The sequence below is a fragment of the Polyodon spathula genome, chromosome 40, assembly GCF_017654505.1.
Source record: "Polyodon spathula isolate WHYD16114869_AA chromosome 40, ASM1765450v1, whole genome shotgun sequence".
In the NCBI taxonomy this organism is placed as follows: Eukaryota; Metazoa; Chordata; class Actinopteri; order Acipenseriformes; family Polyodontidae; genus Polyodon; species Polyodon spathula.
The window spans coordinates 1,710,060-1,723,389 of NC_054573.1; the positions used below are offsets into that span (position 1 = coordinate 1,710,060).

The 13,330-nt window shown below is 39.8% G+C and overlaps 1 protein-coding gene across 1 annotated transcript; it reads left to right on the top strand.

Annotated features, from left to right (window-relative positions):
• The first annotated feature begins 213 nt into the window (after positions 1-213).
• Positions 214-7,750, top strand: LOC121304964 (uncharacterized protein C14orf132). The gene is made up of 2 exons (XM_041236422.1): positions 214-680; positions 6,475-7,750. Exons 1-2 carry the CDS (start codon positions 654-656, stop codon positions 6,688-6,690), a joined length of 243 nt encoding a protein of 80 aa, XP_041092356.1. The 5' UTR covers positions 214-653; the 3' UTR covers positions 6,691-7,750.
• Positions 7,751-13,330: the final 5,580 nt, after the last annotated feature.

Consider the following 13,330-nt stretch of genomic DNA (forward strand, 5'->3'; position numbering starts at 1 on the left):
AAACAGCACGAATTTAGTTTTAAACAAAACTTTAACTCGAGAGGCAGGCTTGACGCATTTAAACGTGTCATTATTATTATTATTATGTCATCTGCTTGAGTATTTACACCATGCACAGGTAATTAGTATAATTACAAGCACGTTAATACCTACGTGAGTACCTGTCAGTCTGTTATTCCGACCCGTGTGCTACATTGCATTGTGCCAGTACTTGCAAGGTGGTGGTGCGCCGTTGGTACGCTATCCACCCCGACTTTTTAAATCTCCCTTGCCTTGTTATTATGTGCAGGCGCTTTTTTTTTTTAACAGAAGTGTACAACATTATCTCCCGCACAAGGAGCCCGACAGCTAGCTGAACTGTGAAAGAAAACTCGCAGCAATACATTTGCGAGGTTGCACGCACGCTAGCGGTGCGCATTGTCTAGCACTGCACTGTAGAAGGCTGTGGGTTCAGTAGCCTACGCACTTGTTTAAGGGGGCCAGGCGCAACAGCATGCCACACAGTCGCGGCTGAACTCCTGAAGTCAAGAGAGACTCAAATTTCTCTGCACGTTCAGACTCGGTTATTGTGAAGGCAACATAGTGGGGTTTTATTCTCGCACTGCTTGCTGCTTTTCCGGACCATTCATTTATCAATTTAACCAGCTTGAACAATGGAGCTCTCCCTAATGGCAGCGCAGGTAAGAATTTGCATGCATATATAATAATTTTCAATGATTGTGTCAGCAGGTTAGTCCTTGTGATCAAACACCGTTTTCAAGACCCGTTACCGTTACAGGTACGGGCGTAGGAAAGCAAAACATACTTCTTTCATGTGACACACACACACGAGAACAGCACATTGAAAAGACTGAATAGCTGTATTGCAGCACGATTAGTTATTTATACCGGAGAAACAGCCCTGCAAGTACACGGCGTATTTCGGTGACATTATAATTGGGTTACATTATAATAATATTCATATTTATATATTTTTTTCAATGCACGCATAATGTGGAGCGCTCGTGTGAAAAAGGAACGGTAGTGTTGCCAAAAATCTTAGATTATGCACGTATATAAATGTGGGTAATTAGGGCAATATCTCTAGTGAACAGTATTTGGCAGCAATGCGTTTTCTGGAGTGAAAAATAACCCAACCGCTGTTACGAACCTCACACAAATAAATGCATTTAAGTATTTCTAAAGCTTGTGCAAATATTGTTACCACGGTTTAGCTCTTAAATGATACGATTTTCATAACATATGTAAGTCTCTAATGTTTTGGGTGCCACTGAGTGCTGGATTATGCTTACAAATGCATGTACAGCACAGATCAGTGACACCGTTACGGCATCGTTACCTTCAATTATAGTGTAGCATGCCGTTTGACAGCAGCGTAAATGCCTAAATACAGTCCTGTAATATAAATGAGGCTCATGCATGGAGTGTGCTAGTGCCACCAACAATACATGTCTCGCTATGATACGTTTGTGTTGCTTAAAGAATTAAATAACTAGCAGTTAGTGAGTAAAGGAATGTATATTCCTTGCTATAAATTCAATAGGAGTTCGTTAGAAAATGATGCTTTCGTTCAGAGTGCTGTAACTGCGTTTAAATTGCTGACGCATTGCAAAGACTTACCAACTGTATTGCTGCTTGCTTTTGGAGCACTGGGTCCTGGCAGGGGAAGGTGTTAAGAAATGGCGTTATAAAATCAATGGCAGACAGGATACAAAACACTTAAAACCAGCATAGAAGAGGAATAACAACAACAGCAAAACTAATGCAAAATAAAATCATAAAAAATGGAACAATTCCAGTTTACACGAGCCTGGTCATAATCAGTATTTGCAGGATTTACAACCCTGGTCAGATTTAAAATGCTTGATTTAAAAAGGTATTGAGAAGTTGTACGCATGTTCGAAAGCTACGAGTGCCGAAGAATGCCTTACTAAAGTGATTGATGGAAAAGGTTTTATAGGAGGCTGTGTGGTCCAGCGGTTAACGGTAAGGCGCTTGTAACCAGGAGGTCCGCCGTTCGGTCCACTATCAAAGACGCTATATAAAAATAAAGATTATTGATGTTATTATAGAATTAATAAATTGCATTATTGGTACAGTGATAGACTTTAGGACGGGAAACAAAACATCACTCTCAGTGATACTTCCACTAATTCCTAGTTTTGTGTTGAAGTTATAATGTATTGAAACTCTGCAGTAGGTTCTCCTGAATAGCCCATAGTATCAACACAATTGTTTCCTTGTAAAATGTGTGAGGTCTTGGATATCGAAGCACCTGCCAACCAAGCATCTGTTCTCAGCCCTCTAGCGCCCGTCTGTCGGATCTTCCGCTTCGCGATTAAAGCTGTTTTATTTTTATTCAAGACTTGATTTAAACTAGCTGGCGCCTGTAAAAAAAAAAAAAAAAAAAAAAAAAAAAAAAATCAATCAAATATTATCTCAGATTTCTGGAGATAAAGTAATTACTGTCCATCGAGACAGTTTAATAACCTCCAAGGGATAGCTGATAATATTAGTCTTGTAGGCAGCGGCTTGTGCTGATCAATAAGGATATTATTCATTTTCCCCGCTTTGCTATACGCCACATGGAGGGCTTGACAAACTACAGAAGCATCTGCAATAGAGTTACCAAACCCGGGCGTGTGAATGAGTTCAATATATTGGTAACATTGTATTTGGATGTCATTCACAATACAGGACTCCTATCATCTTGATAAGAGCAACGTTTCAACTGATTTCTGTGACTGGGATTACGTGTATTCATTGTATACCCTGCTTACCCATTTGGCTGTGCATTTATTCACCTGTCCCAATGACTGGTGTCTCCCGTGTGCAGGACAGTTCTCGGCAGACTTCCGCCCAGGGGAAATTCTAAAAGGGCAGGAAATTATCGCGAACCTCCAGACCGTGTTCTGATGAATGAGACTGTTTAAACGCGGGGTTAATCAACACAGAATAGCTGCCCTTTTATTAATGGCGCAAGCAGCTTCGAGCTGTGGAACTTGCTTTCCAGTTGAACGGTTTTAATGGGCTTTAAACGTGGCGTCCGATGTTGTGCGAATGACCTGTTGGCTGTGATCTATTTCCAGCTTGAATTAGGGCCTCAGACACACTCTCGTCATGTTCTTAATGAAATACGTTGATGAATTAGCTCAACCTTTATTGCTGTTAAACATTGAGTAATGCATATTTTATTAACCCTTACAAAGGTACTTCATAAATGTAGGCTTGACCTTTAATTAAACTGTGATTTTAGACACGATTCAGCTCAAGTCCTGTAGTTTTTCATTCACCTAATATGTTCAGTAGTCGTGATAATAAACTAGACAAATGCAGCGGTGTTAAAATGTATTCGAACACCATCATTGCTTGTGATTTGTTCTACATATGAAGTCAAACCACTTCAACTGAAAATCTTGGAGATTTGTCAAACTAGGCAAAATGGTGATTGTCTCATTGAATTTATTTTAATAAGCCACATAGGAAATTAATTTAAAATGAGAAGTTGTTTAATTCTCAAACTGTTTCAAACTGGCGCTCCAGCGGCGTGCCGAACTGAATTCAAGCACAAAATATGACGTGAGAAGAGCCGCGTCTGAAATAATTACGCCTTGATGTTCTTTCGACGCCAGCGCGCCTTCCTCCGCTGCTCCGAGCGCCTCTGGTGCGCCTTGGGTTCACAGGGCGCTCCAGCGGCAAACTGTACTTCATGCTAATGTATGCAAATGATATGCTAAATAGTATTGTGTGTCCCACAATGCTACACTGCCTGTTACCACCAAAATCAGTCGTGCAGCGCCCACCGTAGAGTGACCAGTCTCACACTTAAGCATTGCATGAAGACATTTCCTGTCGCAACCATCATGCTGAGAACAGCCATCTTGCTTTCTTTCTCTTGAAGAATCTTCCAAATGATGATTCACCTTCCGGTATCCTAACTCCCCAGCTAAAACAGGGAATGCCATGTGATAGAGTGGGCAAGTGTTCTCATCGTGCACAGTATGGATAACAAACACACTGACACTCGCTTTCTGGTTTTGTTATTATTTACCCAGCGCTTTGTGGAGATTGTTTTGGAGAAAGTGCGCTTCAGTTCGCCAGTATGAAACCAGTTTGTTCACTGAATATAATGGAAGTGCGTATCTAACGCGTGCCTAATTTCAATTCAGTTCGGCACGCTGCTGGAGCACAAGTTTGGACCGGGTAGTAAGATGCCTAGTTAACGCACAAAGTGGTCTAACATTTTCACACACCAGTGCCTACTGTTTCTATGCCACTGATTTACCGAGTGGAAATTGAAACTCCCACACCCTCAGTATGAATGGCCCATGTTTGCTGCAACTCAATGGACTCTATTTTTGTACTCATTTGGGTTCAATTGTTTTATTGAACAGCAGGAGTTTGAGCAAATTAAACCAAAACTCCTTCCTGCTTTAAATCCTCAAAGCTGGCTGGTCCCGTTTTGAAATCGGCTCCTTAAAGCGGGTGATGGGTTCTCTGGGGGTGATTTTATTATTTTTGAGCAATTAAGTGGCCTCCACACATAAATAATTATAAAACAGGTGTCCATGCAGTGACATTTAGTATGGATAGACAATTACTCAAGACTGAATGAGGTGTTTTCCTGAATGTAAGTTTCAGAGAAGGTGGTAGTGCTTTGTAAATCAGGGTCAGACATGCTGGCTGTACCAGGTTCAAGTCACCCTTGGATAGACTAAATACCGTGCAGTTCATGGACAATCGAATGCTGCAGAAATTCTCTACACTCTAAATGTAATTATAGTGGATGTGCTTGCTTTCTTTACCAATTTCTCACAAGCTCATTTTTATGCAGTCTGTTCCGTGAGAAGACATTTATCATAAGGCCACATTTAGAGGGATGATGCATTCAAAACAGTGCCTGCAGCTCAAACCCTTTCATTATCGTTGCTATAGTCATTGTACTTGTTTTTCTGGTGTAATTAGGGTGGTTTAATGGAGTGCTTAGCTTCGCTCAACCAGCATTGGTTTTTAAAACATTAGGCAACAGAACAATGCATCTTTTTACATGACAATCTCATTACTTGCTCAGCGATATTCATAATGCTTTAAATTATTTTAAAGCCTTTTAAAAAAAAAAAAAAAAAAAAAAAAAAAAAAAAAAAAACTGTTTTGGCGAATTAAATAAAGTGAACCAATGCTGGGGTGGGGATAAAAACTCAAGTACTCAAGTAAAAGTAATCTTTCCTGGTAGAGGTTACTACCTTGTGATGTGCAAGGTGAGTCATTCTGTAGAGTCAGGGGCGCGCACGCTGTCCAGGTGCCTGGTGAGCTCAAAGCAGTGGGGCAGCATGGTTGTCAGAATTCACTGAGCATTCAAACTGGGGGATTTCCAAACTGGGGGACCCCCTCTAGGGCCGCAAGATGGGTTCAGGGGGCCGTAGCACACACACAAGTTTTGTTCCCCAGACCGCAGGATCAGTTAATTTACACGAGCGCCGCTGTTCGGGGCTTGTGGTTATTTCTAATGTAACTTATGCCTAGCCAATTATTTTTATCTGCCAGCATGCGATGGCATTTCATTTTATCAGTGCTTCCTTACCAGGACCGCTGTTCAATATCTGTTCCTATTGCCCTTGTGCAGTGGTCTGCAAAGCATGGTCTGTCAAAGGTTTCTTAAGGGTAACTTATAATGGCGTCCTAATAGTATTTCCAAACTTTTATGTAAGGCATGTTATAATTGATATACAACTCTGGCCAAAGGTTTTGCATCGCCCTGTAGAGTTAATTCATTTTCCTTCAAGTTGAATGAAACCGGTTGAATAATGTTACATGAACATACTGAATTACATACCGTTTTGTAGTTTTCCAATGACACAAGAAAAATGTCAAAATCTAACGTGAAATACTGTACGACTACTATGGCTTCCGGCAGACTTCTGCGATATCATTTTGCAGTTACATGATTACATGATGTTAAATAAAAGATCTAAATAATGTTCATAATTTGTTGTTTTTTTTGCATTATGTCTCAATCCTAAAATTCTAGGTGATGCAAAACTTTTGGCCAGAGCTGCAATTGATGGCTCAGTTTTAATTGAGACAGGAGAAACAGCAGAATGAGCAAGAAAACCAAGCACTGCGAAAACAAAGAACAATCTACCCAGGTGTCAGATAAGCCTTACAGAGTAGAATAATGAATTGTTTTCAGTGCAGTGCTGTAAGCGAACGTGCTGCATTGAGATGCTTCACTCAGTCTGTCACACACAAGAAGCAAGGGCTTGATCAAGCTACATGACACACACATGCTATGAGAAGGAGGGTTAGGTTCTCTCTAAAGGATTATGTACTGAGAATAGATTAACTTAAAAGCTAATTTAAAATGGTTTATAATATAATGCGTCAAGAAATCACTGAAAAATCCTCAAAACATTTGGAACGGATTATATATATAATCCTCAGACTTTAACCAGCTTCTTCCTGTTGTCTTCCCAGCACTTCCCAGCCATGAGTGGAGCCTTCATGGACTCCCCATACAACGGAAACACTTCCCTGCAAACCTCCGCCTCCAACCTCCACTGCAACACCCGTCCCCAGGAACCGGAAGAGGAGTCCAAGTTCTCCAGCGAGGCCATCTGGCTGTGGATCGCGATCATCGCCACCATCGGGAACGTCGTGGTTGTGGCAGTGGTCTGTGTCTGTACCTTTTAAGAGCTCTTAGTCAAAGGCACGGTGGCCTCCTTAATCCCATCCTAGATTAATCTTATTACCCTTAGAGCTAGACCACAGCAAACCCAGAAATCTTGCCCCAGCATTGCCATGCTCCTTTGAAACTTTTCCAAACCACCCCTCCTTACATGTTACTTTATGGCACACTGCATAAACATTTGCATTCCATTTCAATAGCCCCAATGATGACTCCTGATTCAACCGGTTTATGATTTTTGTCCCAGTTGAGATAGTCGTCCATGAGGGATCTTTCCTTGTTAAGCAAGGACTGTTCGCATTAGATTAATCTGTTGTTGTGAAGTGTAATGTGAATGCTTCCTTGGAGTTTATCAAACTAAACAGGGTGTATTCATAAGGACAGTATGCCTTCCATTTGTCTAAATCATGAATACAAAAAATGGGCCACTTTGCATCATTTTAACACAGTGGATCACAAATGATTAAGAAGTCATGGATTGCCACTGGAAACATTTCACCCCTGAGCAAATGGAGTTATCTGTTTCCAGCACCTCCACTGTGTCCCTCTCCATCCTTAATTCTATCTTTACTATGCTACGCTACATGATAAGAGCCCCTATCAATCAACGCATACCAATTCCATTATTCTGTAGACTTGATAGACTGCAACTGCTTCCCTGTAGACAGGCGACTGAACTAATACATTGTGTAGTTTGTCAGAGTTTTAAAATTTTGAATACCCAAGCTATGTCTTTGGCCATGATCACATGTGAACACTAGACTACACAAAATGTAGTTGGACAACTGGATCCAGAAACATCTTGTTCTTACATTTGACTCCTGCTTGTACCACAGTTATGTGGAATGGCGGGGTCCACAGCAATAATGACGACAAGAACGAACGAGTGCTCTATAGGGCCTTGTCAGACCACCTCATTGATAACCCTGTTTAATTAGCATGTTTCTTTACGAAGGCCAGAATGTCGTTCCCTTCCCCATTCCCTTCCTCTCTCTGTCAGTGTGATCTCTTCTCCCGCATATCAGCATCCGTGAATCAGGGAGGGTGCACCACCTGGCATGACCTCCAATGGAGGTTGCGCCACGCACGTCACGGTGGGGGAGGGGGAGGGGGGGGGGGAGGGGGAGGGGGGGGGGGGTTGGAACCTTCTCCCTTGCAAGGTCGGAGGATCCTAGGGTGACCCACTCTGAGGCAGTGTATAAATGCATGTAGAAAAAAAAAAAAATTCCTGCTCATGCAGACTCAATCAATTAGATCTTTTTTGAATTGCATAACTTTAATTTAAAAAAAAAAAAAAAATGATGCAGGACTGAGAGGTTTAAATTAATTGTCACACGCTGTGCAGATTATAGCTGCAATAAGCCAAGATGTTTATTCTGATTTATAGTATAAGCAACATATCGTTTTTTTTTTTTTATCTGGAAGCCTTTTGCAGGCAAATTCGATACCTCAACACTATAGTAGCTCCCCTAGGGCAGAGCTGTGCAGCAATACCCTGTAATGTAAAGACAGTAACGCAAACAGTTTTGCAAAACAGCCTCCCCATTCATGTATATAGGGGATTCAGATCCTTGAGGTCCGGACTGGAGCCCTCCTGGTTGTTCTTCCAACTGTACATTAAATTGCTTAATTGGACCAATTAAGCTTCTAATAAGTGCTTGATTGGTCCAATTAACTAATTTAGAGGACATTTGGAACAATAGCCAGGAGGACACCAGCCCACCAGGACTGGGCACCCCTCGTTAAGAGCAAGTCACTCCTGTAAAGAGCCTTGGGCAGCATTTCCTACTGTGCTGTTGGGATAAGGCGTGGCTTAATTAATTAGGCAAGGGCAATAATGTATCCTGTAATCACACTATGGACCTTCACTTTTACTCTTAACCCCCTTTTTTCCCCCCATAATGGGGTTTTGACTTTAATGAAGGGGTACTACACACACAATTCAATAAAGAGGAAGGAGAAGTCCAGCTTTCTATAACTTGACATACAAACACAGTCAGGTGCTTTATTGATTTGCAGCACTGGAGTAAGTATAACTACACAGGCAAAGGGAAATCAAATAATCACAAACCAGTCGGAATCAAATTGCAATAACTGATAAAAAAAAAAAAAAAAAAAAAAAAAAAAAACACATCAGGTTAGAAGCAGACACAATCTAGCAATCTTTGCAAAATACGTTTGTCCATGGATAGAAATGATATAAAAGAAAACCAGCCAAACCCATTAGCAGAAACAGGTTCGTGCAGATGTGTCCTAATGCTTTCATCACACACAAACAATATATATATATATATATGTTATATGGTATACGCTTGCGAATTTTTAAAGAATGACCCTGAAATTCATTGAAAATCAGCTTTGTGTCTCTATATTGCAATTATCTAAGAAAGCAAAATTCAAATGCTCTTAGAGGAATGATTAACAACAAACGTTTACATTTTTTTTTTTTTTTTTTGCCAAAAGCAAAGTGCAGAATAATACATCCCAGAGAGCAGAACATCCCAGTTAGAGACCATCGCAGCACAAGCTGACTCCTGAGTGTACAACAGGAGGGAGGAACATACAAGGCGTTTCAGCTGCAGCATTGTGTTGTGTCATTTTTAAAGTATGGGACACAGAACTGTACCTCACAATTAACTATGCATTTTTTCAGTGTACGTTTCGTTTCAGAATCACGAAAAAGTTTACCTCATTTAAGCCATTTTAAAAATAGGATGTGATTTATTATTATTATTATTATTATTATTATTATTATTATTATTATTATTATTATTATTATTATTATCCTTGTAGTTCAATAATAAAATGAAATAGCATAATATATTACCTATACATTAGTAGTAGTATTACTAATATTAATATTATTTCTTATATTTCACAAATAAAATGAACTAATAGTAATTAACCATATTAAATTGATCTTAAAATACAGGTGTGATCATAAAAAAAGTTTCTAGTTGGGTGCTGTCTGGGCTTAGTTAGTACTGTATGCACATTAGAATTTATTTTACAGATCTGTTACAGAAAAAAAGCTTTGGTATTTTGCTGGGAGGTTTGATCTTAGCTCCGCACCAAAGCTTTTACTCAAGTCGGTTGAAGTTGAATTCGCAGAGGACTGGGTTTTTAGCTGCCGTGCTTTGTTAAGAGCTCAGTGAAGGCACAAGTACTGACCTGCAACAGAACTGTGGGGCTCATCTCTACAGATTGGGGACCACCGAACAATACAGCAAGGACGAAGGACTGTGAAAAGAACAAAAAACCACGTGCGTGTAAATGGGATAAGATCGGCAACTTCAAAGGTATGTAAAAACTTTTTTTTTTGTTTTGTTTTGTTTGTTTGTTTTTGGATAATAACAAACAATGACATGAGACGCAAAAACAAGACATTTCATTGCATATCACGGTACTGTTTCAATACCAGGCAGACAGTGTGCCACTCTGTCATTTACAGGATATTGCAAAGAGTTGTTAATCATATAAGAGAAAACCCCTTTATCTTGGTTTTCATCTGCTAATGCTGTGCTAATAATGCCATTGCATCCGCATTTTACTGCCCAGAGCCTAAACGAAGAACTGAAACTCTTATAGGAGATTCTTGCTTCGTTCCTTGAATATAAAGCAGTCTTATTAAATTGACAGAGAGAGATGAATGTATGGCTGTTCCACACAAACACTGGTAGTCTAAGTCACGTGATTTGGAAACGGAACGGGACATACATTTTATATATATAAATTGACTGTTTTTAGACCCATAATGAAACATGCATTAATCCGGCGTGTGTAAATGAAGGGCCATTGATTTAATGGAGGGTATTGTATCTTACAGGATCATATATAACAGGTTCTACTGTACTAAAATACTGGCGCGTTTTGGGTGCAGTTCCTTTAAAAAAAAAAATTTTTTTTAAATAATTTACTCCGCCGACAGATGTGGTTGAATTAAATGTGCCGCTACGCGCTGTTAAGCACACATTGTATTGACTGCCTCTCATTTATCTTGCTGCATGCAGTTGTCTTGTTTTTCTGCTTGAACTACTACAAGGAATTAAAATCAATTCTAAATTACGCACTAACACCTCCGTGCGCAGGTGAATTCCAGGAGATTTTTAAAAACTGTGTCGAAACAGGAAGATGCAACAAGAATTTAAATGGTCTCAAAACTGCAGAGCTGGTTTGTCTGACCTGGTTCTTGGGTAGCCAAGCTTTCACCGATGCAATAGCTTATGCTAAATAAAATTACAATTCAAATGGCCTGTGCAAGTCAGTCAGGCAGGCAGGCACAACGTTCAGATATCTTTCTGTGATCTCCTTTACAGTGCAGTGTCGGAACAAATACAGTACAAAATGCACGATGCATGCAGAATTGTAACAGCCAGTTCCATCAGTCAAACTCCGAATAGCCTGGTCGGTGTATGTGACATAGTCAACACAATGTAGTCGGAGTAGGATCGAACAGTCAACTAGTCGACTAGTAAAGTGACCTCAGAAACTGGTTGTCGATTAATCTCGCCCTTCAATTTCAAAGCAGCATCAGCAACATAGCGGTGTTCATAGTGCGCGCTAGAACGAAACAGCAATGTCGGTATTTGAATTGCATTCGGCTGTTTGAACTGAAAGCATTAGTGAAGTGTGGGGTTGCAGATGGGCAGAAGGGGTTTTAAAATACAGTGTACAAACAGCAAAGTGTTACAAAACTACGCTCACAAATAGAGCGCCAGATATTATCAGATACAGGATTCCTGCATGTTTTGGTAAAGTGGCGACTAGATTTCTACCTTGAATATTGGAAAAATAAGCCCCGGGTTCCGGCCCCGAGTTTGAGTAAGTCGCTAAAGAAACGTTTCTCTGTGCAGTTCAAGTCTGTTGGGCTTGCACTGAACCAGCACTGTTAAACTGCACGTTTTCAGCGATCTCCTTGCTGTGCAATAATCTTGTCTCCTTAACTCTTTTTTTCTTTCCAGCTGGCTGAGGTACTGTACTGTCACTTCGCTGGAGAAATGCTGAATGACGGCACCCGCATCTAACTGTACAGCATTTCACACGAGTATAGCCCACAGGAGACAGGCAACTCTTAATAAATTTGGTGTGCAAATTGAATTGTGGACACATCGTTTTAAAAGGAACACGGTGACTTTCCCCAGCAGCACGCGTTTAACGCGGCTATAGCATTTTTTTTATTTTTATTTTTTTTGATGGAAGGGCTGCTGGATCAAGGCGAATTACACGAGAGGGAGGATCAGATTAAGGGACACAAGAATTGAGCGCTCGTTCAAACGGTTTCTTCTTAAAATAAGTTTGAGAAAGCGGCTCGAGCGTCACGAGGAGGAAACTGACAACGTGGACTTAGCCATTGCATTGTTTTAGTTTGGGACCGGAACACGTCTTTGAGTTTCTTGCTGTTGACTGTGAAAACGCAAAGGATTAAAACACATAGGGAAGATGACGGCTGCAGAGGCCCATGACAACCAAAAGGCTTGGAGCCAAGAACCCAACACTGAATGCAGGAGCGGCATCGACCAGAGCGTAGCACACAATACAGAAATGAGCGCTGCGGCCGTTTCTCAATCAAGTAATCCTATTATTATTATTTTTTTTTTTTATTGAACCAGTATGACCAGCTGCAAATCGAGCACAAACACCAGCGCTGATCAGCAGGAAACCAGTGCTGGACATTTCTGGTCTCTCTAACAGGGTTAGGGACTGCTTGGCATGCCTGTACAATGAAGTTCCAAGGTTTGGATCAGGTTTGTAGGTACCTTCCAACATCCCCGTGCTGTAAATTGAAAAGATTATCGGACTAAGAGGGTGCATACAGTGATTTAATTGAGTTAATGACTATATATATATATATATATATATATATATATATATATAATATATATATATATATATATATATATATTATTGTGTATTATTTTTTGTTGTGATAGGATTCATTTGCATTTGTATTAAAAGCACAGGGATTCTGGATAGGTTTAATTTCTGTGCTGTGCTGTATATACGACTTTTGTGTTGCTGTAAGCACCTGCTGCAGGGGGTGCTAATCAGAAGTGAGGTTGCACGGCAGGATAAATGGACCTTGTTATTTATTTTAAGAATAGTTTTACCCATTTAAATAAAGCACTAGTTAAAGGGATATATTTGATATAATTTGCTTTTTAAGTATGTCATCTTTTTTAGCTGGAATAGTTAGTAAGCATGGTAAACAACTATTACTAGTACGATTGACAATATAACTAATGATCAACTATGCATATAACATATAACTAGATCTGAAAGGGGTTTTTTAAAATCTTTTTATACCAGACAGTATTAAACAAAGTTTTAACATAGTGTAGAAATGGTCTGTAATACAAGTTTAACTCATTAAAGTTCTATATCTATAATAATCTGTATCGTTAATATATTTAGCACTTTTGAAACGTACTGTGATTAACTAGATTAACAAAAATGGAATATGCAACATTATTTTTAAAGTACCAACAACTACCCTTTAAGCGCTATGAAAGCACTAGGCTCATTTGTTGGTCACATTTAAGTCTCACGTATTGCTTTTTAATGGGATACCATCTGCATTTTCAGAAAGTTACAATCGGTGTGCGATTATTATTCTATTATATACCCTTGTGGTCATTTCTTAAGCAA